The sequence below is a fragment of the Mus caroli genome, unplaced genomic scaffold (genome assembly GCF_978045245.1).
Source record: "Mus caroli unplaced genomic scaffold, Mus_caroli_1 scaffold_4, whole genome shotgun sequence".
In the NCBI taxonomy this organism is placed as follows: domain Eukaryota; kingdom Metazoa; phylum Chordata; class Mammalia; order Rodentia; family Muridae; genus Mus; species Mus caroli.
The window spans coordinates 90,259,094-90,285,764 of NW_028227259.1; the positions used below are offsets into that span (position 1 = coordinate 90,259,094).

General features: G+C 36.1%; 2 protein-coding genes across 2 annotated transcripts; both read right to left on the bottom strand.

Moving 5' to 3' along the window:
- Positions 1–1,339: 1,339 nt before the first annotated feature.
- On the bottom strand, positions 1,340–9,937 carry Csn2 (casein beta). Its single transcript, XM_085836362.1, has 8 exons — positions 9,887–9,937; positions 9,140–9,163; positions 9,003–9,023; positions 8,008–8,031; positions 7,882–7,926; positions 6,115–6,639; positions 2,942–3,041; positions 1,340–1,422 (listed from the first exon to the last, which is right to left on the bottom strand). Exons 1-8 carry the CDS (start codon positions 9,935–9,937, stop codon positions 1,340–1,342), a joined length of 873 nt encoding a protein of 290 aa, XP_085692488.1.
- Positions 9,938–19,450: 9,513 nt separating this feature from the next.
- On the bottom strand, positions 19,451–20,731 carry LOC110295475 (F-box only protein 5). The gene has a single exon (XM_021163970.2). It carries the CDS (start codon positions 20,714–20,716, stop codon positions 19,451–19,453), a length of 1,266 nt encoding a protein of 421 aa, XP_021019629.1. The 5' UTR covers positions 20,717–20,731.
- Between the last annotated feature and the right edge of the window lie 5,940 nt (positions 20,732–26,671).

Consider the following 26,671-nt stretch of genomic DNA (forward strand, 5'->3'; position numbering starts at 1 on the left):
AGTGCCAAGCCTCAACTACTTTGCATGACCCTTTCAGTCCTGAACTGTCAACTGCAACCCAGGCTATACCTTCATCAATGGCCTTCCCTGACCTCTCATAGTGCTAAGTATAAGCTGCTCTCCATAACTCCTTCATTTCTACAAAACCAGTACCACCTGGGTGACTCTTACACATTACCAAGTAAAGTTGCAGCACGAGGTACAACCTTGGCTATCTCTGGAACACAGACTATTTGTGCTCTCAGAAAACACTTTCCAGAAGATTTCAACTCTGTTGCTGGCTTCTTATTAACCACTAATTTCTTAGCTCTAGCTAACCAGAATCAATTGTTCCAGTAGTCCCTTCTATTCTTGACTCTAAAGCCAGAGCCACAAGGCCGAAGCTGCCAAGTTCTACTGATTGCTAGAGCTGGAACATAGCCCTCTTGTTCTATTACGTTATCACCAGATTTCTTTTCCTGTTTTCTGACTCCTTCACTGTCTAACTTTGGGTGTCCTCGCACTTGCACTATAGACAGACTTAGAACTCAGAGATCTGCATAGTTCTGTCTCCCCTGTGTCTTCCTGCCTCAAGATCTAGATCACAGGTGTGTCCTCCATTCTGGTTTGGAGTTCATTCTAGATTAAAAGTGCAAATGAAAACAATAACCAATTCATAAAAATGCCTAACATGATATAAATATACTTTGTTCAACAGCAAACACATGAACAGTAAGCTTAACTGGGTGAGATATTGCTCTGAGGCCACTACTCCCTTAATTCATTTTAATATCCTTGAACACGGGATTTTGCTCCAATGCACTTTTGATGCCACTTTATATATTTGAAACATACATTTTGTATTTTGTGTTTCTAATCTTATGCTTGATCAAACAACTCTTCATGAGATTAAAACAGATTAATGGTATGCTCACCATTTCTGAGATTTCCTTTGTCAATGCAATTAATTTGAGTCTCTTCACCTCAGGCAGACTCTTCAGAAAAGTGCAAAAAAGAGCAATATTCTTCACCAAAACCTTTTAAAAAAATAGTCTCTAGGCCATATTCTCTTTGAAACTTCCAGAGCCAGGGTTCCACAATTCAAATAAGATTCAGCTCCAATGTCTTCCATATTCGTACTAGAACAGTCCATAAAGCACCACTTAAATTATTCCACATTCTAAGTCCTCAAGTCAACATTATTCCAAACAATAGTATCATCAGGCCTATTACATCAATACCGCAGTCCCTTGTACCAACTTCTGTCTCAGGATTTCCATTGCTGTGAAGAGACACCGTTATCAGGGCAACTCTTATAAAGGACAACCTTTAATTGAGGCTGGTTTACAAGTTCAGATGTTCAGTGATTTTCATCATGGTGGGAAGCATGGTGGAGTCGAGGCAGGCTAAGAACTGGAGGAACTGAGAGTTCTTCATCTTGTTCTAGAGGCAAACAGGACAAGCCTGACTCTCAGGCAGCTAGGAGGATGGTTTCAAAGCCCACTCCCACAGTGACTCACTTCCTTCAACAAGGCCACACCTACTCCAAAAAGGCCACACCTCCCAATAGTGACAGTCCCTGGGCCAAGCATATTTAAACCACCATAGACTCTAAAACCCTAAAGGACCCGGATTATTCTATGAGACCCCAGATACCATCCCAGACTGCTAAATCCAACAAAGTGTTCAATTACTGTTGATGGAGAAAACAAGGTACTTTATGATAAAATCAACTTAAAAAAATATCCATCCACAAATCTAACCCTACTGAAGTTACCAGAAGCAAAACTCCAACCCAAGGCATTAATTAACTATACCTACAAAAATACAGGAAATAAATAGTCTCACATCAGCAAATCCTGGAAGTCTTATATTTTTTATTAACCTTTTACTGGTTCTTTATGAATTTTATATCATGTACTCATCTCCCCCAACCCTCCATACCAGCCCTCCATCCTTGCAACCACTCCCACAAAAGAAATAAATTAAAAAAGATAAATCTCTTTGTGGAAGCTATAGTGTGCCTCTGTGGCTACCTCATTATATCCTTTTGTCCACATATGTTTGCTTGCGAATAATCATTGCAATATGTCATTGGTGTGGTTTGAGGCCTTTGGCTTCTGCTACATTACCAATTCTGGGACCTACTGGAAACCTCTTGGGCATCCTGTTAATTTTCTGTGTCATGGAGATCCTGCAGCATTGAATCTACAGAATTGCCCCCTTCATGCACTTCAGAAGTTTACTGATGGAACAGTCAGATGTTGCAGTGGTGGACCAAATATTAGATTTTTTATGTACTGATTTTTAAGTCATTACCATGACCTTAAAAGCAATAGGTTAAATCCATTTTAAAGGTGAGGCAACTGGAACAGAAAGATAAAGTAATCCAAGCAGGTTATGTGGAAGCAGGCACATGCAACTACAATTCAAACTTAGTAAACATATTTATAAGTTCACATTTTCACTACTATACTCTTCTACATGCAACCATGGAGAGGAAAACACAGTTATTAAATCAAGGTGTGCTCAGTATTCCAAACCAGATATGAGATCAACGATGCAAGTTTTATTCTAAGGTTATCTAGCAAACACATGGTTTGAAGGATTCTATGCTTGTAAAATATATTGTTCTGATGGAATACAGAAAGAATGGGAAGACCTACAGAAGTCATACAGAAAGGCATTATAATAGTTAAGGAGAAGATGACAATACTCCATCAGTCTAAACAAATAAGAGTACAGACAATGAGCATTAGAGAAATAAAAGCTGTGTTTCCTCGGCTGAAATACCATCATGGATATACTGACAAAAAAGAGCAGCCTAAATCAGAACTTTATTTTCTGAACTAAAAAATAACGTGCAAATATGTCTATGTGGTCTTGACTAGATAGATCTAAGGGCATACATGCCAAATCTCTCATTAACTTCTGATGTTAACTGCATTTTCCTTTCCTTTACCTGTGGCACCAATATCTTGCTCTCTTCCTCCGTTGTAGCAGATGTTTACCCATGTGCCCTGCTCTTCTGTACCTCTTCTTGTATCATAAGAAAAGCTGTCCTGTTGAATTAAAGGCCAAATCTACATCAGTACGTTGCCACCTCAACTCTATTTTCAGTTACTTGATTTTCAAATAAAGTTAAAATCTGAGATTCTTAAAGGACATGGATCTTGAATGACACTGAAATGCAACATTGATGATGAAGAAAGGCGTGAATTGATAATGACTCCTAAGTTTCCTATTTGTGTGACAGAATAGACTGTAGGTTTATAATTGAAATAACTGTCTAGAATAAACCAAAAAAGTGAGAAAAACTTACAATTTCTACATTAACAAGGGTTTACTTTCAAGAGAGACAACTGAGCTAAAATAAGGATTTATTCATACTTGGGAAACAACAGAGATACAAGAAAGGATACTTGTTAGATATGAGTTACTGCACAAATTCAGCATATGAGCTCTATATTGAAACATGTTTAAATAAAAGGAATAATGTATAAATGAAAAAGTTGTGATAGGAGGAGAAAGAGAGAGACAGTTCATCACAACATAGACAGGGACAATGTAATCAAACATCACATACTACTTAGTTTACTGGGCAATTGTAGCAAATATTGTTCTGATGGTGGTAGAGTACTGATATCTAGTATAAAAAGAATTAGAAATCCAGGTTGTAGTGCTTTATAAATGTAAAAATTGAAAGTCTGAGAGAAGAAACATCCACTTCCAAAAGCCTTACTTAGCTACCATGTGACAGAGGTATGCAACAAACCTCATATTTGAAACTGTTTTCCTAGAGTGACCACAAAATTTACTATCCAGGATAGGGTTCTTTTTGATGAATGTCAGTTACAGATGTAATAAATTGCATAGGAAAATATGTTTAAACCAAGATTTCCAGGAGCAAAATGGAATCTATACATCAAACTAATTTTTCTTCTGCACCTTGATACCTGTCTAAGCATCATTTCAAAGTATTGCATTTGATTTTCAGATGTTTGCAATGCAATCATCATGAGTTTGTTTGTTTTATCTTTCCCTCTTGGGTTTTTATTTATTTGTGCTTTATTTTGTTTGGGTTTTAGACACATTCTCATTAGGTAGCAGATTATCAGAACTAACTTTGTTGATCAGTCTGGACTCAGACTCTTGGTAATCAGGCTTCAGGCTTTGGTTACAAGTAACACTGGTGTACCTCTTACCAGTAGTTAATTATATGATAAATTTTAATGTCCATAATAAGTTTACATTAAAACTGAATGATCTTTAGAAAGTTTAGAAAATCATAATAAAGACAAGACAACTTAAATATGCCTAAAGGATTATTTTATTGAAATGACTGGAAAGGAAATAGGTTCTCAAAGAAAAAATAGAAAATCCAATTTTTCACAAACTATTTTGTATACATTATTGACTTGCATTTTCAACTCCATATTGAACACTTAAAAAAATCCTGTAATATAATTGAGAAGCATATAGAGTCCATGGGTCAAATTCAAATGAATGCCATATAATACATAGAATAAATAAAAGAATACATTTTCTTTTTTTCCATGTAGATTAATTCAGAAATATGTCATTTTTGTAGCATGATCCAAAGATGAAAAGATTTGTACATTTCCAGTTTCAGTCAATTCTGTGAAAGAAAGATGTATAATCAGTCCTGTTGTGTTAAATCAGTGATTCTCAACATTCCCTTTAATACTGCTCCTCGTGTTTTGTTGACCCCCAACCATAAAATTATATACTTTATTATTTTATTGTTGCTTCATAAATGTAATTTTATACTGTTATAAATTTTAATGTAAATATCTGATAAGCTACCTCTGTGAAAAAGTCATTCATCCCCCAAAGGTGTCCTGACCCATAGGTCAAGAACTGCTATGTCTTATTAATTTGCCTCTCACTATTAAAACCAATTGTTTTACAAACATGCTCTATTGATTCTCTCCTTGGAGACATATAAAGTCCTATTCAATGCCACATCAGCTCATGAGAAATTGTTGCAGAATCTATAATCTTTCTTCAGTGCTGAGAGGTTTTATAGTTTAGAATCTCAAAGCTATATTGTCTGCCCTGTAGAACCTCTAAATACCTGGGCTGGGTATCTTATTTTTGACTCATGAATAAAAGAACAATTTTAAAATTTATGAGACCTACAGTACACATTGCAATGAAAATTGACCTGTAACAAAAGCCAAAATATATCCACATAAAATATAGAAAAACTTCATTTCTGCTTTTGTTCACAGCATGATAATATAGGATGTAAAGTTAAATGCTTTTGGAAAGAGACAGATCTGTACCAGTGGCAAACAAATAAAATGAAAGTTTCTTGAAATATAAATTTTGTCCAGTGTCATGTTGGTAAGAAGCAGTCAACCAGTGAAACCATAGTAGTAAGTGAATAGTGATGAAATTTGCTATTCTGCTGTGTATATAGGAGGATGAAATATAAAATGATATAAAATATAAAACTTATCATTCTGCTCTTTAGTTTCCAAGGACTTACCAAAAAACATAAGGAGGAGAAAATAACCTGAAAATCCTCTTAGACCTTAAATGCAAACATACAAATCAATCAATCAATCAATCAATCAATCAATCGTTTCCCTTTTAGTCTAACACTTGCCTAAAGTGTGTTCCATGTAGCAAATGAAACGTTGCAATCTTTTGACTCCATGTACATATACTCAAAAGTACAAATAAACGGCACTATGTGAATAATATATGAGCTCAAAGAAATTTTAGATCTCTACAGAAGAAAATTTGTTACCAAAATCTAATAAGATCCGCAGATTTAATTGTGGTATAGTTGAGCTTAATATTCTGTAAGTCAGAATTCCAGATCTTCCAATTAAATCATTGTTCTTGTAATTATCTGACATCAACAAGCAATTCCTTTTACCTAGATAACCAGTTATATCAGAATCTGTAACTAGGCAGTAGGCACTGGGAATTAGGTTTAAATGAAGATCCGCAGGTGATTTTGTTTTATAGCTAACCCTGTGGATCTTCTATTATATAATGAGCTATGTATGTGTTCTTTCAATCTAGAGCTCTTGTTTCCTCTGTTATTGTCACCATATATACATTTTGAGGGGAATTAAAGGGAAGAAAATTTGAACTTACAGAAACGGAATGAAGTTGTTGAGTGGCAGGGAATTGGACTTGGACGGTGGGGTTAAGCAGAAGTTCTAGGTACTGCAGAAAGTCTTGGACAGACATATTCTGTGGAAGGAAGGGTGCTATTTGCTGCAGAAAGTACAGAACTTTGGACTGAGGAAGAGACAGCTGGGTCTGAGAAGAAACCAGGGGAGTCTGAGGAAAAGCCTGAACCTGTGTCAGGAGCTGGACCAGAGACTGAGGAAGGTGCAGATTAGCAAGGCTGGGGTTTTGAGAGTTTATGAGGCGGAGCACAGTTTCAGAGTTAAGGAGGGGCATCTGTTTGTGCTTGGGAACGATGGTGGCTTTAGCTTTAAGGAAGGATTCCAGTTCAGGAGAAATGACAGGCCCAAGAGATGGCACCACAGGGGGTTGAGCAATAGGCTGGATGTTTTGTGGGAGGGGATTGCAAGAGATGGTTTGAGCCTGAGCATATGGAAAGGCCTGGGGCTGTGACTGGATGCTGGAGTGAACTTTAGCCTGGAGCACATCCTAGAAAGAAAAGAACCATTAGTCCACAATTTAGCAAAGTCGACATTCTTCATTGACTAATTAATAATCTTTTACCCAATGATAAGCAAAGGAATGAACAACTACAAAAAACTTCATTTGCTTAAAAATCTACCTTGACCTAGGTGAATACGGTGATTAATGGCTCTAAATCTAGCAGGTTGAAGTCTGATGCAGGAGGATTCCTATAACTTTGAGAACACCCTGAAATAAAAGGTAAGTTCTAGGCAATCCTGGGGTACAGATTAAGGCTTTTTTTTTAAAGATACACAAAGCAAGAAAGCATTGTCTAGGGTAACATGAAGAAAATAAGTAAAGTGTTCTTAAGGAATGTCTCCTAACCTATTCTACTTATGGATGAATTACAGAGTAAAATAAAACTGATGTTCAAGAGTTTTCAAAATCGTTTCACCTTATCCCAAGCCAATTTACTGGGGGAGAGGGAACTACGTTACACTATTACATTCCAGTATACTCCATAGTGTGTATGGCTAGAAGTGTGGTATGCTAGTGGAATGTGATGCTATTCTTATGACTATTAATTTGAAGGCATGCTCTGCTACATTGCATCACAGCTTAAGTAGTGTTGCATTCAGTTGTTCCATATCTCACTTCTCTTTTTGTAGACTAAAAATGTCCTTAAGGCCAGGTAAACAAAAAATATAAATGCTATCAAAAAACAAAGTCTGTGCAAAAGCCATTGACTCTGCTGAAAGTCAATTAACTCCATGCATGAGAAATTCTTATTAATGTTTTTGGCCTAGGAATAAAGTAAATATACTACAAAGAGACTAATCAGCAAGATTCCTCATCTGGTAGGTGGTCAGTTCAGTGCCACGTGGTTAGCATGTCCTTTCACTGACATGGTCACTTAGAAAATAAAAGGAGGGCTGGAGAGATGGCTCAGCGGTTAAGAGCACTGACTGCTCTTCCAGAGGTCCTGAGTTCAATTCCCAGCAACCACATGGTGGCTCACAGCCATCTGTAATGGGGTCTGATGCCCTCTTCTGGTGTGTGTAAAGAGAGCAATGGTGGTGTTATATATAAAATAAATAAATAAATAAATCTTTAAAAAAAAATAAAAGGAACATGATTTCTACTGGAGAGAAGCTTATGCTCATTATTAAACACAGATAACTCCACTAGTAACTACAGTCATGATGGAAAAAATGTATTGATGCCCACATGAGCTTTCTAGACATAAATTATTGATAAGTAGTTTACCTCTGCCTGCAGCTGTCCCATGAGATTCACCTTCTGAAGTTTCTGCTAGAAATAAAATATACATTAAAAATCTCAAACTTTTCATCCTCAAAAATAAATCATGGAAGTAAAATACAATGGGCTTACCTCATTGATATGTTCAACAGATTCCTGCAGAAAAGAAAAAGAATCATTTAGTTTTAGTGAATACGTAGTATTTTTCAATACACAATGATAATTAAGGTATTTAGTAAGTTATTGTATTATATTATTATATTATATTATTAGCATGTTATATTATATTAATAATATATAATGGGAAACTTGATGAAACTTACATTTAAATTATTTAAAACACATTGTATAAGCCTACTGTTTACAAGAAAAGTGAGTGCAATCAAGAGAGAAAATAAATTAGTGGGCAAAGTATACGAAGAGACATCTAAACTATGCTAATTCTTTCTCTGTTTACAAGTGAACTTTAAATTCCATTCTTAAATCAAAACACACAAACATAATTGAAAATACAGACTAATGGCAATATATTACAGTAGTCACTATGAGTTCGCTTGCTACTATGCTAGGCTTCATATAAACCATGAGAAATGAATACTTCCTCTGAGGTTTTTGCAGCATTGTGAAGAGAAAAAAAATAAACACATCATAAGTATTTCATGGTAAAGAAATGATAAGTATTTCATGTGATACTCTCAGGTAAATTTAAGATTTCATTGTATCCTGTTGATTCTTATTTATGTAAATGACAACTTTAATAATCAAATATGTCCTTCTGCAAACCAGCCTACCTACTATAGAGTAAGCATGTCATTTCTAGTAGTCTTTAGTTGGTACTATAGTTCCTAGCCAATGAGTGTCAAAAGGCACACAGTGAATATTAATAATCCAGGTCAGATTAGGAAGAGTTCATGGCAGCGAATAAGATTGTGAGCTTCTAAAATAAAGAGAGGTCGAAGAGGTGGTGATGACATTTCAAATAAGAAACAAATGGTGATTAGAAGAAGAAGCTCTCCAGATACCTTTCTGCCCATAACATCATGTAAGAGATATACTGGAGTCTGAGTAACATGATTTAACTCAACAGAAAGATGACATTTACTGCCTCTGAGAGGCAATTGCCTTACCTCACTGGAAATACTATCAGTCTGTAAACAAAAATACATACATATATATGTTAGATTATATATCCAATTAGGACTTCAAGATCATTAAAAATGTAGTAATTTTAGAGTGGGAAATTTGTCTCAATATAAACTCTTACCTCAGAGGATACAGTAAATGTATTCTTTTGTAAAAGGAAACAAACAGACAAAATACATTATCAGTTAGTATATCTACTTTGTTACTAAACATACTTTCCATTTGGTTTTCATGTCTTTTACCTCTTTCAGAAAATAAAGATATATGGCCTTCATAATCTTGAAAACTTATATTTACACACTCTTTGATCTTTTAACAAATGTGCATCGGTACATTACTATATTATATAAAATGTGTACATAATGTTTGATGAATGGCAAAAGTTACATTAATTTTCACTAAACACTTTTTTTTATTATGCCCATGACGCTGCTCATAGCATGGCCACAATTCTTGATTATGTCTCCTCCTTTGATTATTTCTTTGGAGAGACTCAGTAAGATGTGACCTGCACACCTAAAGAGATGCAAGCACTTAATCATCAGAATGAGAACCCCAAGCTGCACATGTGCTGCACATGTGAGTCTACTTTTGCGAAGTCATTTTTTACTCGATGCATTTCTATTGCCTTGTTTCATTTCTTATTTTTGTTTTTGTTTTTGTTGTTGTTAGAGAATTTGTGATACTGTAATACAGTAAGCATTTGTTCCAGCTTGGGGACCCTACAGGAACTTTGAGACACTGTGTGATCCTCAAAGAAGCAGTGATTAAATAAACAGATTCCAAACTCTGTTGACTATCCATTAAGAGCTCACTGCTGCCATTGTGTGTACGTAAGCAGACTCTTCTCTACATCTTCTTTACACACCTCTCTTGCAAGAGCAAGGGCCACAAGGCAGGCGAGGATGAAGACCTTCATGGCTGTCAAGTCCTGTGAATGAAGTGAAGAATTAGTAACAGATTAGTCAGTTAACAAGTCAAGATCTACTCTGGTCCTTAAATACTATTACTAAACACTACACTCAGACTTCAGCTGCAGCCACCGTGCTCTTCAGCTCACAACTCTCTCCAGTCTTTTGTGTTAATTCTCTTTTGTTAACAGTTGTATGCATGCCTTACAAAAGCTATGAAGACCTCATAACTACCAAAACATTTCACAATCCATTTATTGAAATCTCTTGAGCACTTATAGGTGACCAGAGAGTGAACAAAAAATTAATATCTCAGCACTATGGAGCCTCACTTCTAGAGTGAATTGGTAGACAATGTATATTAACTGTTTTCTTGCTTGTAAGTTTTCACAGCATAAAAAATAAAAATTTAAATATATTTATAAAGCATTCTTTCCAATATTTGAAGATGGAAAATTATCCTATGAATGAAAAGTAGTGTTTTTGGATTTTCTGATGGATGTTGTAGTATTCATTATTAACTCTTCCTTGTCTAAATCTCCCTTCAAGGATTTCTATATAATTCAATCATCCTAGCTTAAAAGAAAGTTGTAGCTTTGTATATTTTAAATGTGGGGAGAATCCCACTGCAGTTCTTATATTTAATCCTGGGCATTTTAACACCAATTTTAAACAAGAACTTTACTGACATGTGGAATGCTCTAAGCAACATTTCTCTCTACTCATCATACTACCATGATTACTGCTTCTAAGTCAGTTCTGATCGTTCTAGAATTTATTTTTTAAGAAAATAGAAGACACTGTTTCTATTTTCCACATGGTTTCTAATATTTCTTGTAGTACTATGAGCTAGATCAAGAATTCCAAGTCCTTGGACAAGTTATATGGTTACAATTTTCTTGTTTATAAACATGTAATTGGCTGTATAATAATCTAACAGCTATATAATAAAGATATATCTCCATGATATAATTTGAATGTATTGTACTACTAAAATACATCAAATCAAATAAGATATATTACTTAGGAGACAATTCTTATTCTCCCCTTCACAGTAGTCACTGGCTTTGTGATTTTTACTACATTTTTCCAATTTTATGAAGCCAGTTGTCATTATAATTTGTATCAAATCTTTCTAGGCATTTCTGACTTTTAAAAGGCCATCCTTTAAAATAATCTCATCCTTTTTTAAATATCTAATTTTAAAAAGCTATATTTTAAGTAAATCTATTCTTTCTATAATATCATCTAGTATGAATTTGAAATAATGAAAATGCTATTTCAAACTTACATCTGAAGTTCTTACCTTTAGTGGAGGACAAGAGAGGAGGTGAAGCTGAAAGGATGATGTCCTATCAGACTCTGTGACTGTATATATACTGCACTTAATGACATGCTAATTTTGTGGTTTGTAAGATATTCAAAAAGTCCCTTCAATTCCAAGAAGTATACGTGATTAGAAAATGGTTTCTTTCTATTGTCTTTCCCAAGAAATTCTGGGGTACATTAAACAAGGCAGCAATTCAGAAGCTGGTTAAGGAACTTGCCCAGGAAAGACAATTGTCCAATAACTTAAAATAACTACACGTTCCTCCAGCCAAGTGGGGGGGGGGGTGTGGAGCTTTAACCTCAGTTCTCATCCCTCTTCCCAGCCTAGTGGGGGGCTTTAACCTCAGTTATGCAGCAATGATATGGAAACATCCAAGATACACAAAGCTTTACAGAGACCAGGATTTCATCTTATTCTGAGCACTAAGAACTCAATAATGCTAAGATACTCTAGTCATGTGTAGCAAACTCTGGATTGTTCACATGCATCAGGTTTGGGAAAAAAAGTAAATACATTAAACTAATATTCAGTAGGCAGAGTAATGTATTTTACATAGTAATAGAAGAAATCAGAAAAGGAATCTATAAGGTTTGTATAAAAGGTAAAACTACGAATCTATAAGAAAAAGTTTGCAAGTGCGTTGACGATAAACCTAATTTTTAGCTAAAAAATATAAGGATTTAACTAAAATATATAAGGATTCAGGGTTTTACAAACACCAGTAAAGGTATTTTTCTCTTTCTCTCTCAATCTCTGTATGTGTGTCTCTCTCTGTCTCTCTTTCTCTCTTTCTGTCTCTGTCTCTCTCCTTTCTTCTTGATCATTTATTGAAAATAGGCATAGAAATTTATTTACTTAACAAACATTAATCTTTTTAATAATAGTAATTACAGACTTTTACTTTTTAATGCACATTGTAACAACCACTAAATACATTATAATCATTATCTTGTCATTTTTTGCCAAACAATTTTAAGTTGCTCTTTTTTTCTCACTATCAACATTTAGGAAATGAAGACTATACGGCTGAATAGCTTGCTCAGGCTTGTTATATTTAATAGTAAATTATCATGCAAACCCCACGTTTGTCTCACTATAGCTGATTTTTATTTGGTTACGCCTGAGTTCCATGGCCCACACTTTAACTCTTCTAGGATTATATTATGAAAAAAATGTCAAATTTAAATGTAGCATTTTTTGTTTCAATGTATACAATTTAATGTCTAGTAGAGAAATTTTACATATTGACAAATGTAATGATGAGTTTGTTACTTTATTTAGATGATAAAGAATAAGTAGAATTTTGAGATCAATAAGTGGCACAATATGACATCATTGAGCAACCATATAGCTTCTGTGGTAGATATTTGATAGAATCAAATCCCAAATGCTTATGAATTTCACATATTTTATTTACACTAATCACTAAAAACCTAAAAATGTTTAAAATAAAGAAGTATTGTAAAATATTTGAGATTTTGAAACATTATGACAATATAATCAGTTAAAAGATGTGCTTATACAAAGTTATTATTGCAGTCTAAGAAAGATATTTAAGCCGGGCGTTGTGGCGCACGCCTTTGATCCCAGCACTCGGGAGGCAGAGGCAGGTGGATTTCTGAGTTCGAGGCCAGCCTGGTCTAGAAAAACCAAAAAAAGAAGAAGAAGAAGAAGAAGAAGAAGAAGAAGAAGAAGAAGAAGAAGAAGAAGAAGAAGAAGAAGAAGAAGAAGAAGAAGAAGAAGAAGAAGAAGAAGAAGAAGAAGAAAGATATTTAAATGTCTTTAGGGAGATTTTGCTAAGGAACTGGAATGACAGAAAGGATGGTGTCATTAAAATGAGCAGTAGAAGAAGTTAGGGAAATAAATGAATAGTCTATGCCTGTCTGGGTGATTGAAATGTCAGATGTACTACAAATCATGACGGGAAAACAAGAGCTGGGTATAGTGCTGCAGGCCTTTAATCCCAGTATGTGGGAGGCAGAGGCAGGCATATCTCTGTGTTTTCAATACCCACCCAGATGGCCTTGCTACAGAGAAACTCCATTTTGAAAAAAAAATCAAGGGAGGAGCAGAAATTAGACTGGAAATGGTGAGTTAACTGTGAAATTGGAAGGGAGACAGTGTAGTGAAAGGAAGGTAGCTAGCAAGAAGTGAGGGATTGGAAAGGGACATGGGGAGTGAATATGATGAAAATACATGATATAACTGAATGCCAATGTCATTGAAACTCCATTGCTTTCTCTAATGTATATAGATACTCTTTAGTGCACTGAGAAGTTTAGAATAGATTATAGAGATTCATGAGATGTTTACCAGGTAGTCAGGACATCCAGAATCATAGCAAGGTAATGGGAACAGGAAAAAACTGTAGGCTAAAAGAAAAGAGGCCAGTGAAGGGAAGCTGCAGGGGCACACCTGTAGGAAGGATAAATGTATGAGTTTTGCTGGCTCCAAGTCACATTCAAAAGAGTACAACCTATACAGAACATACTAGTCTTACTAAGAGATGAGAGAAGGAGTGGATTAAATAAAACAATATGTATGTTAGGATAAAAAGTACAGAACCTGAAAGTGAAGAATATCATTTTCTCATTCTTTAATATGACTCTGAGCTAACAAAACTTAAGAAGTTCAACATTAGAAAGAAAGCAATAGCTCTATTATGACTAGACCTTAATGTTAGTCATACATGAACACTTCATGAAGTATAACAGTAGCCCATGGGAAAAGGGACAGTCCAGATTAAATATGTTATTTCAAGTGTCTCAGTAGTTTCCTACATGCAATAAAGAAATACTAAGTGAGTCAGTCATAATCTTCATAGGAAAGCAGGCAGGAAAACCTACTTATGAAGAATAATGAGTACTTTAATAAACTTGTAATAATGTACAATTGACAGAGAAGGGACAATTAATGCCATATCATGGCATGATAGAGAGAAAAAAGATGCACAGAACCATGAGTTCTTGACAGAATTCTGATACAAATGAAGACTGGGTTGACCTTAGGGTAAAAACAAATTCTAGAGTACACATGGAGAGACTAGAGTCTTGTATGTGAGAAACAAGTACTTAAACTAGTTCAAGCAGTTCATCTAGGCAAGATGGGAAATGGGGCAGATAATGATAAGCAAAGAACATTGTAGTCTTAAGGAACATGACATGTTCTGTAGACAATAGGGGTATATAGGAGGTTCTCAGGAGAAAAGCATTTGTATAATGACTATTTCCAGAGAGCATATTATCTTAGCAATAATTTAAAACCTGCTCATGGACATCTTTTTTATCTATTTTTTAGTTTTTCCTTCTCTCTCTCTCTCTCTCTCTCTCTCTCTCTCTCTCTCTCTCTGTCTCTCTGTGTGTCTCTGTCTCTCTGTCTCTCTCTCTCTCTCTCTCTCTCTCTCCCACTCTCTCTCTCTATCCCACTGAGAAAAAGCTTTACAATGAGATAGTGATAAGGAACAAAACTGAAAGCCACAAGGTCAATAGGATATTGGCAGAATTACCATAGCAAAAGCTGAAGGAGAGAAGAAGGCCTCAAAGTACTTGGCTTGTATAATTACAAATCATGTGTCTCAAATTCTAATGTGTACATAATGGATGATATCCTTAAAAGTATTTAGCTCTTTCTGTTTGATGCTGGTCATTCTATAATGCTTCTCTCTATTATTCTCTGCCTGTAAAATATAAATTTTCTTTTAAAGTAAAACATTTACCATATGGCTAATTAATGATCTTTTTTTCTTAACAGATATTACACTAACATCATACTAAATTTATGAGAGATAGTAACACTCACAGTAGTCAAGTCTGTGCTCTAGCAATGAGAAAGCATAGCCAATTACTACTATATATTGATTTATTGGTTTCTTTTTTATTTTTACTTTTTTGAAAACTTTGGTTTTTGACTTTTTGTTATTAAACATTAAAATACTTTGATCTTAGAACAGTGATAATTGAAATATTTTCTGCTTTCATTTATTTAAATTAGAATTTGTATCAGAGGAATAAAATGATTCTTATTTCATGTAGCATCATTTTAAAGTGTGTTTACAAAACTTGTTCATGGTATACAGTGTAAATAAGTATAAATAAATAAAAAAGTTAACTGGTTAATTTGGTATTAAACTTAACTTATTCATTATTCTTAATTGATGAGGGCTTTGACAAGTGAATAATTTTTTATTATCAATTGCAGAAAAATAATTATATTTTCATTTTTCCTGTTGAGTTTGTGAACCATCTTTTACTAACCACAATTCTGTATTCAGAATTTAATGACAAAGACTAAGTTTCAGTCAAATTAACTTTAATTTTGTGTAAGTTCTAAGTCAGAGAGAATCTAGGAAAGGAAATATTGAAAAATTTCCATTGCCTTAAGCCAAATTAGGAAACACTTTGGCTGCTCTGTGATTGCCAATGCCAGGCAACAATATATGACTTCTAAGAAAATGAATACAGAAGTGAGCAAGCCTTATCCATGAAACATTTCCTTTTAATTTCTACATCTTGTGCAATAGATCCAGTATTTCCTTGAGACTCTCTCACTAACTTTAAGCTGTTTTAATCACTATACTTATAGATTGGTCTGAGACAGAAAATGAGAAAATTGTGATCAAGGAAAGAGTAAATAATATACTAGAGCTAGAGAATATTCCAGTGAAAAGTAGAAAAACTACAAGCTTAAAATAAAGTTGATGTCTTGAGTAAGGTAAACTTTAGACCACAATTATATAAGAAGCAAAGTATAGAGACCTAGGCTTGCTCAACTTAAGATCTGCAGTTTTCACAAAGAAAGAATCGTCCTCACTGAGATTTCTCAATAGCCTTGGAACAAACAAGATATAGTCAGTGCAATGTGTCCCATGACTTGGGTAATGGGCCTGCAGTAGGCAAACAGGAGATTTGAGTGAACCCTAATATAACAGTGGAGGTCATATAAATGCATAGAAATAGAATTGCTTTGTTTAATTTGCTGCAGCACAGAGAGTAAAGTAGACTACCACTCAAAAAGAAGAAGATTAGAAGAGACCCTAGATATCATTTGTAAAATTTAGACTTGGGAAATTGTGTTATTTAAGATAATATAGCTATTTAGAAATATAAGCAGAACTAGCTAATATTCAAAACACTCTTCAGTAAAACATCAATGTAGGGAAAGTAAAGAGTGCAATCAATGTAATAAAATATGCATGTAGAAAGGAATAGCTAATAGCATTTCATATGTAAATGGGATGTTTTAATTCAATCCATGAGATTATTTAAGTATAATAAAATGGCATATTACTTAAAATATTGTTGTTAATTTGATCTATAAATATAAGCAAAAGTCATACAAATAAAAGATATTGCCCATAAAACCTAACTAATACAATGTATTTTCATCAGGTACTAATTGTTTTTGTTTACACAGAATTATAAATTTTCATTTGTGTTCAGGAGAGGTTTATGAAGCACAGATAGCCCGAATGTTATTTACAGATGTCTTAATTTTGGCACTGTTATCCAGGGCAGGGCATTTTTACCTCTTAACAGAATTTTCTTATCTTAGTGAGAGTCTTATATCATCAACATCTGCCCCTTGTGACAGTTTTTCACTCTCTTCTCCTTTCCTATTGTTCTGCCTGATCTCATCATCTCTCCTCATTTACAAAGCAGGTGATGACAGTCATCTCCAATGACTACACTTCCATTTCTTCTCTATGTTCACTTGTCTGCAGAATGTATCTAAGTTCATATTTACATTTATTTATTTGTCTATTTTGTGCTTATCATTTTTTCCCACTATTCTAAAGAAAGTAGGAGATACCACAGACACAGAAATATGATCTCTCCTCTGCACTCAGCATGTTGCTAAGAAAAGGACGCTTCAGGAGTGTGGCAGACTTTGGCAGTAAAGCAGCTGGCCATCATAAGGTGCTTAGGGTTATTGTAAATTCTGAAATAATCCAGAATATTGGCTGAAGGTATTTTCTCCTTCTACTTTGTTTGTGAGTTCTTTCATGATTCATACAGAATATTTTTATATGTGTGTATTCTGATAAAAGTTATATAATACAAAAGGTAACATCAAATTTTAACATCTGTGGAATTACAATTTGAAATGTTATTTGTGCTTATTCTCCTTTAAGCCAGATGCAAATATTATAATAACTTAGTGTTTCACTTCTCATTGAGAAAGTATATTCATGACCTTATGCAACCACCTGGTTCCTAATGAAATAATTATTTATGATCATTAAGCTTTCTTTCTAGACATTTCTTCCCCTTTATTCTTCCATTATTCCCCTTTAAATAAATTGTGTTTAAAACAAAATACAAAGATCAGCTCATCTAACTCAAATACATGTAGGTGAATGGAGGAACCAAGTCTTGGTTAACACAAATATTCATTAGCATTATTTTGTGATGTTTATGTGTAGCTGACAACTTAGTAACTCACTGGTGTTACACCTCTGACCTTTACTAATGTATGCCAGAAAGGCTATGACAACTGCAAAGAACACAGGGTTTAGTGACAGAGAAGTGGATATGCATATTTTTATTTAAGTATAGATTTCAAGTTGGATCTAATGGAAGTCGATGAGATAGTTTGATGGTGAAGTGTTTATACACAAGCATGAGGACCTGCATGTGATCCTCAACTCCAGTTTAAATAGTCAGGAATAGTGGTGAAGTGCAGGGGTAGAGCAGGCAGAGAAGAGGAAAACTGGAAGAAGAGGAGAAATTCCAACCAATGTCTTCTCTAAATATACCTTTGGAGGTTGCAGCTTTCAGTGCCAATACAGCACACTTGCCAGATGCCATTTTTTGGTGCTTCCTTCATTAATTAATGCCACACTTTTACCAAAGGTTTTACAGTGTTGGCTTTAGATAATAAGTAAATATCAGACATATTCTGTTCCACAAATCCTTAGAACAACCTACTTCTATACTTCCTGATCATGTCATATCTTTGACAGGGGGACACTGTTGTAGCAGGAGCATGCTAATCCTCCATCATACGCCTTCTTGCACATCCAGGAATGACCACATAAAATAATGAGTGGAATAATGCTTTCATTATATTCTTCCTACCTGAATGAGAAAAACTTTAAATTTAATTTATAATAATTTTCAAATATTTTAACTGGAGTGCATTTCCTGGAGAAGGTCATGATTTATAGCAGATTTATTCTCAATCTGTGGGTCAGGATTCTCTTGGAGGTTAAACAATCTTTCACAGGGTGTGTGACCTAAGCCCATCAGGAAACACAGATATTTACATTATGATTAATATCGGTAGTAATATTAACTAGGAAGTACCTGTGAAATAATTTTATGGTCGGGGTCACCACCACATGAGGTACTGTATTAAAGGGTCGCAGCATTAGGAGGTTGGAAAGCACTGGTATAGAGCACTTGGAATATTGCTTTACAGGCACAGATCTGTTAACATCATGGTTCCTTTACTTAAGTTAGGTGATGAAAGAATTAGGGAAGAATTAATAGATAGCAAAAGATGAAAGGAAAAAAATGCCATGTATCAATACAAGATAAATAGACTAGGGTTTATTTTTAAAAAATCACACTGTTGGTGGCATGCACAGGGCCACCACAGGTTTAAAGCCCATGGTCTCTTTATGAGATGTCTGTGTGTGCAAATGTGTGTGTATGTGTGTGTGTTTTCAATATATTTGTTTCTTGTGCTTTTTCTTTGGCTCTTTTTTCTGTTAATTGGTTTGTTTTGTCCTTTTCTTTTCTTTTCTTTTTTCTTTTTTTTTTTTTTTTACACCTCTAACAATTTTATTGTAACTAAACAAAATTATGTGTGCTTATTTTATTTGGCATTTGAAAACAGGTATTTACAGATATAAAAAAACTCACATTGACAAACATTTAAATGGACAGACTCAAGTTGATAGAAGTATGATACAAATCTGGTAAAGCGAATCTTGGATACTGAAGCAAATGTTCTCAAGACTCCATAAAAAAAGACCCCAACCCTCCCTTGCCAAAAGTCCAATCGATTTTATCTTAGTATCTAATATAGATATCCAGGTTGTTTTTCATAAGTCAATCTTGGCATTTTATGGACAATTAATTTCTCTATTTACAAAAGGCATCATAATTATTTTTACTTTCTTAAATTAGAGTTGAAGTTTTTTTTTTCTTTTTAAAGTAGCCAAGATCTACAGTTGATCTATTAAAGGTCACAATCTTTGTAAGTTCTTTTTACTCTTTTTAGTTCCAGGCAAAGGACCCACTTTACAGCTGGCTTTTAGGATCTTGCCATTCAAACAGTCTTTGTTGTTATGGTAAGCACACAGACACTTTGTACAATATTCAAATTGACAGCTTTCCCGTTTGCAGACTGCTCGCTCTAAATAGTGGTCATATTTTGCAGGGAAATTACAGCGAACACAGGCTTTGAGGCTTTCGTTGTTCTTCAATGTCTTTGCCACCTCCACGAACTCATTGTGCCGGCTGAAGGTAGACACTGTCTGACCACGCTGACTGGAGGACTTGATTTGAACATCTTTTTTGGGAGGTGTCCAGGTTGATGACTTTTGAACAGAAGTTAGTGCAGCTCTGCCCACAACATATCCTCTAGTTGTAGCCTGTAGTGACAACTTACTGCTCTCAATGACTCTCTGCATGGTTTTGCTGTAGAGCTGGAACGCTCCCTCATTGGTTTCCAGGATCTTCTTCCAAATTCTGCTCACTTTAGACAGATTTATTAAGTCCATGCCGCTGAGCTTAGTCAAAATATTAGCCAACAGGTGCATAAATCCCCTCCGGGAGAGCTCAGCCAGGATATCTAGGTGTTCCAGGCCCATTTTCTTGCCAATTATATTTTGCAGTCTAAAGTTTCCGCTGGCAATAACTTCCTTCAGCATTTCTCGATCCACTTTAGAGTTTCGTTTGCCATTCTTTTTTAATGTCGAGCAAACCACTCTTTCAAAATGCAGGACAGGCAGCAGGGTTTTGTTGGGATGCTGGTCTGGGCTCTGTGATGGCAGCAGATGGGCCTGGGGACTGTTTCTGAATTTCTCCAGGATAAGAATGCCATTGTCACGGTCACTTTGTGTGAATGATGAATAGCCACTGTCCTCATACACTCTACTGGCCTCTAGTTCTTCTGTTTCGTTTGAACTATCTAGTGTGTTTTGTACACGTTGATTTTCCTTGTTATCATGTCCCACAATTGGTGACTTGATGAAAGACAACCTCTCATGGTTTCTAACACAGTCCTTACAGGAAGGTTCCAAACACACGGGACTGTAGGAACCTTCTATCCCACTGTCCTCAGGTTTCACCACTTCAAGCTCAGAAAGCTCAGGGTTGCAATTAAAACACTTCATTGTAACAGAAAGAACAGGGCTTTCTTCTTCACAACTGTCCACTGTAGTCCGCACGCCAAGACCGCAGGGACAGGAGGACGGCCGGCGCAGATCACTGCAGGTGCGCCGGCTCATGCCGCAAAACTCGGGCTCCAATGCAGGGGAGATGGCGGCGACCACAGGAAAAAGGTGGCCGGCCTGACAATGCGCCGAGCCGTAGCTCTTAAAAGGCGCCAGCTGGTACTTTTCTGTTTTGTCCTTTTCAAGTTTTGTTGTTTCAAATGTTTTTAATTTTTGTTTCCTCCTCCTCCTCCTCCTTCTTCTTCTTCCTCTTCTTCATCTTCGTCTTCTTTCTTCAATTATTTATTTATTTAATTTACACCCCCTACTCAATTTTGCTTCTTACTCTTCTCCCAGTCTTTCCCCCACACCTTCATTTCAGGCCAATCTCTCCTCCCAAGGCTTTCTCTTCAGAGAAAGGCAGACCTGGATGATCAACTAGCCATGGCATATCAAGTTACAGAAGACTAAGCACCACCACTCCTATGAAGGGTAGACAGTTGGAGCAAAGGGTCCCAAAGACAGGTAACAGAGTCAGAGATAGCTCATGCTTACACTATTATGAGTCCCGAAGCTACACAAGTGTAACATATGTGCAGAGGACCTAGGTCAGTATTGCTGGTTGGCTGTTTTGTATTTGTGATCTCCTATATACCCAGGTGAGTTGATTCTGGTGTCCTTAATCCCTCTGGTTCATAAGTTCCTCCTTCCCTCCTCTCCATGGGATACCCCAAGCTCTGCCTAATGTTTGGCCGTGGGTCTCTGCATCTGTTTCCATTGGTTGCTAGGTGAAGTTTCTCTGATGTCAATTGTGCTAAACACAAGTCTATGAGAAGAAAAGAATATCATTAAAAATCATATCATTTATTTTTTTTCCATTCATGTTTGGTTCTATTGTGGCTTGCTGCGCTGTCCAGCCTCTGGTTCCTGACTCCCCTGGCAGTATCAGGAGTAAGCTCCCTCTCATGGCATGAGACTCAAGCAGGACAAGTCACTGGTTGTCATTCCCACAGTTTTTGTGTCTTCTTTACCACAACACTTCCTGTAGGCCAAGTGATTTGTTGCTAGATTGGTATCCTATCTCCTCTGGAAATTTTGCCTGGGTACAGGAGATGGCAGGTTCAGGCTTCATATGCCCCATAAGCTAGAAATTAAGCTAGGATCACCAACGTAGATTCCTTGGAATTTCCATCACACTAGCTTTCTAGCTCATGAAAAGATGCCCTTCCCCCACTTCCAGTTGTCTCTTCCAGTATTCTTTTCCTCCATCTTTCCCACAGCTGATCCTTAATGTTCCCATCACTACCTCTCTCCCTGATTCAGTCACCTCCTGCCTATTCGTCCTCAGGGTCTATTCTGTTTCACCTTCTTAGTGAGATTTGCACATATTCTCTTGAGCCCTCCTTGTTACCTAGCAGCTTTGTGTCTGTGGATTGTAGCTTGACTATTTTGTACTTTATGGCTACTATCCACTTGTGAGTACATACCATATTTGTCTTCCTGGGTCTGGATTTCTCACACAGGATGGTATTTCCTAGTTCCATCCATTTGCCAGCAAATGTCTTATTGTCATTGCTTTAACCTGAATAAGACATTGTGTAAATGTACATTTTCTTCATCCATTCTTCAATTGATGCAATTCTAGTTTGTGATCAGTTTCTGATTTTATGAAGAATGCTGCTATGAACATAGTTGAGCAAGTGTCTTTGGGGTATGGTGAAGCATCCTTTGGGTGTATGCCCAAGAAGGCATAGCTAGGCTTTAAAATAGATTGATTCTCAATGTTTTGAGAAACAGCCATATTGATTTCCGAATTGGCAGGACTACTTTGCACTCCTATAATCAATAGAAGAGTGTTGTTTTTTTCTCTATCTCTCTCTCTCCACATCCTCACCATCATGAGCTGTCACTTGTGTCTTTGAACTTACCCATTCACACAAGTATAAGATGGAACCTCAAAGTCATTTTAATTTGCATTTCCCTGATATCTAGGGGCTTTAAACATTTCTTTAACTGCTTCTCAGCCATTAGAGATTCCTCTTTTGAGTATTCTCTGTTTAGATTTGTATTCCATTTTTAAATTGTATTAATTATTTTTTGGTTTGTTGATGTCTAGTTTCCTGAGTTCTTTATATATTTTTGAAATTATTGCTCTGTTGGATGTGAGGTTGGTAAAGATATTTTGTAGGCTGCATTTTTCTCCTTTTAATTGTGCACTTAGATTTACAAAAGACTTTCAGTTTTATGAAGTTTCATTAGTTAAAGTTGATCTTAGTGCCTGTGGTATTGGTGTTCTGTCCAGGAACTTGTCTCTTGTTCTAGTATGTTCAAGGCTATCCCCCAGTTTCTCTTCTATCTGGTATCTTGTTTTATGTTGAGTTCTTCTATCAACTTGGACTTGAATTTTGTGCAGGATGATAAATATAGATCTATTTGAATTCTTCTTGATGGAGGCATACAGTTAGACCACTACCATTTGTTGTAGATATTTTCTGTTTTCCATGGTATATTTCTGGCTTCTTTTTCAATAATAAGGTGTCTATGGGTGTATGGACTTATTTCTGGACATTTTATTTGGTTCCAAAGATAAAACTGTCTGTGTTCATCACAGTGCAATATGGTTTTTTTTAATAATATTTCTCTGTAGTACCACTTGAAGTCAGTGATGGCAGTACCTCTGGAAATTCTTTTATTATACAGTATTGTGATAGTTATCCTGTTTTATGTTTGTTTGTTTGCTTGCTTGCTTTTCTTTATGAAGTTGTGTGTTGTTCTTTCAAAGTCTGTAAAGAATTGTGTTGGAATTTTGATGGGGATTGCATCGAATCTTTAAATTTATATTGGTAAGATGTCCATATTTGCTATATTAATCTTACAAATCTACAAGCATAGGAGAGCTTTCCATCTTCTGATATCTTCTTCCATTTCCTTCTTTTTTTTTTTTTTTGTAGCACTTCCAAGTCAGAATTTATCCTCAGATTTTTCAACATACTTCCTTAAAGCAATAATTACAGGAATTAAATTATCTGTTCCATATAATTATTTGGTAGTATACTCAAATGTTATACTCTAATTTCAGTTCCATAAAATATTACAATTCTCTGGCATGAAATAATTTTAATAATCAACAATGAAATACTTATGACATTGGTGTAGCTTTATACTCTGTGTAGATCTTACAGTTTAACATTAACTTATTTTTTTCCATTTTTATTAGGTATTTACCTCATTTGCATTTCCAATGCTATACCAAAAGTACCCAATACCCACCCACCCCCACTCCCCTACCCACGCACTCCCCCTTTTTGGCCCTGGTGTTCCCCTGTACTGGGGCATATAAAGTTTGCAAGTCCAATGGGCCTCTCTTTCAAGTGATGGCATATTAGGCCATCTTTTGATACATATGCAGCTAGAGACAAGAGCTCCGGGGTACTGCTTAGTTCATACTGTTGTTCCACCTATAGGGTTGCAGTTCCCTTTAGTCCTTGGGTGCTTTCTCTAGCTCTTCCATTGGGGGCCCTGTGATCCATTCAATAGCTGACTGTGAGCATCCACTTCTGTGTTTGCTAGGCCCTGTCATAGTCTCACAAGAGACAGCTCTATCTGGGTCCTTTCAGGAAATCTTGCTAGTGTCAGCCTTTGGAAGCTGATCATGGGATGGATCTCTGGATATGGCAATCACTAGATGGTCCATCCTTTCGTCACACTTCCAAATTTTGTCTCTGTAACTCCTTCCATGGGTGTTTTGTTCCCTATTCTAAGAAGGGGAAAAGTGTCCACACTTTGGTCTTCGTTCTCTAGAGTTTAATTCGTTTAGCAAATTGTATCTTATATCTTGGGTATCCTAAGTTTCTGGGCTAATATCCACTTATCAATGAGAGTATTGTGAGAGTTCCTTTGTGATTGGGTTACCTCACTCAGGATGATGCCCTCCAGGTCCATCCATTTGCCTAGGAATTTCATAAATTCATTCTTTTTAATAGCTGAGTAGTACTCCATTGTGTAAATGTACCACATTTTCTGTATCCATTCCTCTGTTGAGGGGCATCTGGGTTCTTTCCAGCTTCTGGCTATTATAAATAAGGCTGCTATGAACATAGTGGAGCATGTGTCCTTCTTACCGGTTGGGACATCTTCTGGATATATGCCCAGGAGAGGTATTGCGGGATCATCCAGTAGTACTATGTCCAATTTTCTGAGGAACCGCCAGACTGATTTCCAGAGTGGTTGTACAAGCTTGCAATCCCACCAACAATGGAGGAGTGTTCCTCTTTCTCCACATCCTCTCCAGCATCTGCTGTCACCTGAATTTTTGATCTTAGCCATTCTGACTGGTGTGAGGTGGAATCTCAGGGTTGTTGTGATTTGCATTTCCCTGATGATTAAGGATGTTGAACATTTTTTCAGGTGCTTCTCTGCCATTCGGTATTCCTCAAGGTGAGACTTCTTTGCTCAGTTCTGAGCCCCATTTTTTAATGGGGTTATTTGATTTTCTGGAGTCCACCCTCTTGAGTTCTTTATATATATTGGATATTAGTCCCCTATCCGATTTGGGATAGGTAAAGATCCTTTCCCAATCTGTTGGTGGGCTTTTTGTCTTATTGACTGTGTCTTTTGCCTTGCAGAAGCTTTGCAATTTTATGAGTTCCCATTTATCAATTCTCTATCTTACAGTACAAGCCATTGCTGTTCTATTCAGGAATTTTTCCCCTGTACCCATATCTTCGAGGCTTTTCCCTACTTTCTCCCTATAAGTTTCAGTGTCTCTGGTTTTATGTGGAGTTCCTTAATCCACTTAGATTTGACCTTAGAACAAGAAGATAGTAATGGATCAATTTGCAATCTTCTACTTGATAACAACAAGTTGTGCCAGCACCATTTGTTGAAAATGCTGTCTTTTTTCCACTGGATGGTTTTAGCTCCCTTGTCAAAGATCAAGTGACCATAGGTGTGTGGGTTCATCTCTGGGTCTTCAGTTCTGTTCCATTGGTCTACTTGTCTGTCACTATACCAGTACCATGCAGTTTTTATCACAATTGCTCTGTAGTACAGCTTTAGGTCAGGCATGGTGATTCCACCAGATATTCTTTTATCCTTGAGAAGAGTTTTTGCTATCTTAGGTTTTTTGTTATTCCAGATGAATCTGCCGATTGCCCTTTCTAATTCCTTGAAGAATTGAGTTGGAATTTTGATGGGAATTGCATTGAATCTGTAGATTGCTTTTGGCAAGATAGCCATTTTTACTGTATTGATCCTGCCAATCCATGAGCATGGGAGATCTTTCCATCTTCTGAGATCATCTTTAATTTCTTTCTTCAGAGACATGAAGTTCTTGTCATACAGATCTTTCACTTCCTTGGTTAGAGTCACGCCTAGGTATTTTATATTATTTGTGGCTATTGAGAAGGGTGTTGTTTCCCTAATTTATTTCCCAGCCTGTTTGTCCTTTGTGTAGAGAAAGGCCATTGACTTGTTTGAGTTAATTTTATATCCAGCTACTTCACTGAAGCTGTTTATCAGGCTTAGGAGTTCTCTGGTGGAATTTTTAGGGTCACGTATATATACTATCATATCATCTGCAAAAAGTGATATTTTGATTTCTTACCTTCCAATTTATATCCCCTTGATCTACTTTTGTTGTCTAATTGCTCTGGCTAGGACTTCAAGTACAATGTTGAATAGGTAGGGAGAGAGTGGACAGCCTTGTCTAGTCCCTGATTTTAGTGGGATTGCTTCAAGCTTCTCACCATTTACTTTGATGCTGGCTACTGGTTTGCTGTAGATTGCTTTTAACATGTTTAGGTATGGGCCTTGAATTCCTGATCTTTCCAAGACTTTTATCATGAATGGGTGTTGGATTTTGTCAAATGCTTTCTCAGCATCTAATGAAATGATCATGTGGTTTTTGTATTTGAGTTTGTTTATATACTGGATTATGTTGATGGATTTCCGTATATTGAACCATCCCTGCATCCCTGGGATGAAACCTACTTGGTCAGGATGGAAGATTGTTTTGATGTGTTCTTGGAT